General features: G+C 37.7%; 1 protein-coding gene across 1 annotated transcript in view; it reads right to left on the bottom strand.

Moving 5' to 3' along the window:
• Position 1: 1 nt before the first annotated feature.
• Positions 2-4,385, bottom strand: part of LOC116184943 (inhibitory POU protein) — a gene marked incomplete at its 3' end in the record, with an annotated part of 38,941 nt that continues 34,557 nt past the window's right edge. The window contains exon 4 of the mRNA XM_031508202.1: positions 2-19. Coding sequence (XP_031364062.1) covers positions 2-19 — 18 coding nt within the window. The remainder of the gene's footprint in view (positions 20-4,385) is intronic.

Genomic DNA, 4,385 nt, shown 5'->3' with positions numbered 1-4,385 from the left:
CCATCCCCGGATGGCTCATCTGCAACGTACAGGTTACACGTTTTTTTTCTCTCTCACTCGTCGCGGAATTTTCTTCTTCTTTTTTTCGATAACTAGAAGCAACAAGATTTAATCGCTTTTTCGGGGTGAACGGAACACGTAGTCGTGTTGATAATTAAATAATTCCTCGAGAAAAGGAAAAGTCGAGAGAATCGTAACGGAATATAATTACGCCTCCTTCTTATACGAAATATTAGGATATCTTGGAAAAAGAATCGAGATCTTCGAGCGGAAATCGTAATTGTAACGTGGTCGAGCGATTGCACCAATTGCAACGTTGTTAAAACGGAGGAATGAATGAAAGTGGGGAGGGGGTGGGATGACGAAGAGGAAACGTGTACAAACTAGCACGCACAATTATGCTGCACGTGGCGTGGTCGTGGTAGCGAGCACAGTGTGTGCGCGACCCCTTGCAAATTATTTATGAGCTCCCTTCATATTTTTCCTCCTAAGAGAGTGGCGCAACGCGCTCAGGTACTTCCTCTCGTTTTCTCCCTCCCTCTCTCTCTCTTATCCACCAAAATTCTACCAAAAAAAAAAAATATATATATATATATATATAAAAGAAAAGAGTGTAACGCCTAATGTGACGATCGAGACGCTTCGACGAACACGATACTCCTACACTATGTACGTGACACTCTATACATATATATATATATATATATATATATATATACACACAGGGCGTGACGCGTATGCGTATGAGAACACACGTACGTGCTCGTGTGTACGAAACATTTATTCTCACGAGAATATGCACCGTAGCGAGCTAACTGGATGGCACGGTTTCGGTCCAGGGGTGGCCCGGAATAGCATAGTTACATCAGAAATGCAGGGGAGTTGCGGGTGGCGGTGCGAAAGGGAAGGAAAGGGGTTGGAAGAGGATGGCGGTAGGCGAATACGTAGCGAGGCAGGGACTAGCCCAGGGGCGTATATATACGGTTGGGCCCCAGAGACCCCCGCAATATTTCATCATTACGCTGACACGACGCTAGGGTTAGTCTCTATCTATCTATCCATCTCTCCCTTCTCCCTCCCTCTCTCTCTCTCTCGAACCCAAAGAGAAAAAGAAGAGGGCGCGCTCTTCCAGTCCAGTGTTTTTCCAATGTTTGCGCCAATGACGACGCGAAATTTACCCGTTGGAATCGGTTAGGAACACCGTCGAATTATTGAAACCGAAGTCAACCTCCCCGTGTGTAAAAACGGCGAGACTTTATGGGACACTTGCTGTTTGACCATCTGTGTATGGTTATAGGAGGGGAGGGAGATGTAAGCGAGAGAAGGGCGCCCGTGCCACCGCACTGCGGGAAGCCAGAAACGGCGAATTGTACGCGTAGGACAGCGGTTGATAACTATGGATCGAAGGGAGGGGAGGAGGATGATTTTATATATGGAATTGGGATTAACGAATCAAGGGGAATATTATAAAAAAAAGTGTTTTCCTTCGATATACACGTTATATCTCGATCGTGCTTTCCTCTTCTCGTGGAAATATTTAATGGGCGGCTAATGGATACAGATACGCAACAGAATACAGGGAGGATATTAAGAATCGTAATGTTGCAATTTTTTAAATTTTTGCGAATAAATAAAAAAAAAAGAAAATCCGAAGTTTCATCAACGGATTGATTCAACGACGGATCGTTGAAATTATTACAAATACGATTTCTTTCGAGTTTTAAGGTGATCAAGGGGAAATATTGGAAGGAAATAAAAAAGGAAATTGTCGCGTCGAAATTGATCGCGTTACGCCCTGCGTGCGTTACGAATCGTCCCAATGGCGAGATAATACACGAGCAACGCCCCTACGTTTCGAGAAGATCATTCCGGGTCGGTGAGCATCGGAGTCGGCTTCACCCTACCGCCGTCCCATCATCCACTCATCGGCCTCAGATTGTTTGTATTAGCATAAAAACCCCGATACGACAAGCAGCAAATTGCGATTGAATTAATGGGGCGGACTCGATGCCGTTTTCTGCCCTGCATCTTCTGGGCCACGTTACTTTTTTCTTTAAGCTTTTGAAGAATTCTATTGATACTGCGCGTTTCTTCTTATAGAAAAAAAAAAAAAAAAAATACTTTTCGACGTACGATCTCGTTTCTTCTTCGTTCTCTCTCTCGTTATAAAATGTATTTCGTTGATTCGTTAATAATTAACAGACGTTAACGTCATACGGTATTTAAACGTATGTACAATTACTTGGATGTATATATATATATACATATCGGAATATAGAATGTATCAATAATTAAAGTGTCAAAATGAAAACTGTTGCTCGTATTTCGAATACGATACGACGTTAATAAAGAATCGGCGGAGTTGAATTTTTCAATCGTCCGATTAATTATAAATCATAATTAATTGCCATCCGTGATTAATTATTTGCCGCGGTGTTTTTAAGCAACCCCTCCCTCCTCCCCCCCTCCCCTCCGTCGAAACTCGTTCCCATTTTATTATAATCGTTGGCCGGAGATCGTTGAATTTTGCAAATCGGCCGTTATTGTTCACGGTATACTTCATTACGATAATTGTTTCATCGATAAACTTCGTCATTGGTAACGGTTATTAAGTTTTAACAAAATTATCCTCCCTCCGAGGCCGCGTTACAATTAGTACGTTTCGTAATTCATATCAATTTGTACGAATACAACTGCAGACACTTTCCTTCCTTTATTGAATCAAAATCGGGAAATATTTTCCCGACTGGATGTGTGGGAAGCGGGATGAAAATTTCACAGCTTCGCAGCTTGAATTAACAAAGTGGTACTACCGCGCGCGATAGTAGCAGCGGTGAGAGTGAACACGGCCGAGATTAATATAAATATCGTCGCGAACCGATCGAAGCTCGATCTCTTTCTTTCCTTTTTTTTATTAAAAAAAAAATAATAATAAAAATACTCATGGTGGAGGGAACCAAAAATTAAAAAAAGAAAAAGTAAGGAAGTATCGCGAACCAATCGAAGCTCGATCTTCTTTTCTTTTTTATTAAAAAAAATAATAATAAAATACTTATGGTGGAGGGAACCAAAAATTAAAAAAAGAAAAAGTAAGGAAGTATCGCGAACCAATCGAAGCTCGATCTTCTTTTCTTTTTTATTAAAAAAAATAATAATAAAATACTTATGGTGGAGGGAACCAAAAATTAAAAAAAGAAAAGAAAAAATAAGGAAGGATAATATGCGAAAAAGAATATAGAAATGTGAATGTATTTGATGATGCGGACGAGATTAATATAAATATACCGATCGTCGCGAACCGATCGAAGCTCGATCTTCTTCTTCTTTTCTTTTTTATTAAAAATAATAATAATAATAAAATACTTATGGTAGTGAGATAAAGGGACGAAATAACAAAATTAAAAAAAAAAAGAAAAATAAGGAAGTATCGAAGGAACCAATCGAAGTTCGATCTTCTTCTTTTCTTTTTCATTAAAAAAAATAATAATAAAGTACTTATGCCGAAGTAAAGAGAGGGAATAAAAAATTAAGAAAAAGAGAGAAATATAGTATACGAAAAAAATGCGGATTTACAAAAAGTGTGAAGAAATATACATGATGACGCGGCCGAGATTAATATAAATATACCGATCGAAGCACGATCTTCTTCTTTTTTTTTTATTAAAAAAAAAAAATAATAATAATAATAATAAATACTTATGGTAGTGAGATAAAGGGACGAAACAACAAAATTAAAAAAAAAAATAAGGAAGTATCGCGAACCAATCGAAGCTCGATCTTCTTTTCTTTTTTATTAAAAAAAATAATAATAAAATACTTATTCGGTGGCGAAGTAAAGGAAGGGAACAAAAAATTAAAAAAGAGAGAGAAGTATAGTATACGAAAAAAATGCAGACTCACAAAGAGGTGTGAAGAAATGTACCTGATGACGAGATTAATGTAAATATACCGATCATCGCGAACCGATCGAAGCTCGATCTTCTCCTTTTCTTTTTTCATTAAAAAAAAATATTAATAAAAATACTGATGATGGAGGGAACCAAAAATTAAAAAAAGAAAAAGAAAAAATAAGGAAGTAGTATGCGAAAAAAATGCAGAAATGTGAATGTATCTGATGATGCGGCCGAGATTAATATAAATATACCGATCATCGCGAATCAATTTTCTTTTATTAAAAAAAATAATAATAAAATACTTATGGTGACGAAGTAAAGGGAGGGAACAAAAAATTTAAAAAAAGAGAGAAGTATAGTATACGAAAAAAATGCAGAATCACAAAGAGATATGAAGAAGTGTACCCGATGGCCGAGATTAATGTAAATATACCGATCGTCGCGAACCGATCGAAGCTCGATCTTCTCCTTTTCTTTTTTCATTAAAAAAAA

This window comes from Apis dorsata, unplaced genomic scaffold, assembly GCF_000469605.1.
Source record: "Apis dorsata unplaced genomic scaffold, Apis dorsata 1.3 scaffold_77, whole genome shotgun sequence".
NCBI classification, from domain to species: domain Eukaryota; kingdom Metazoa; phylum Arthropoda; class Insecta; order Hymenoptera; family Apidae; genus Apis; species Apis dorsata.
Note: the sequence above shows the minus strand (reverse complement) of the source record. Positions and strands in the feature narration are given on the sequence as shown.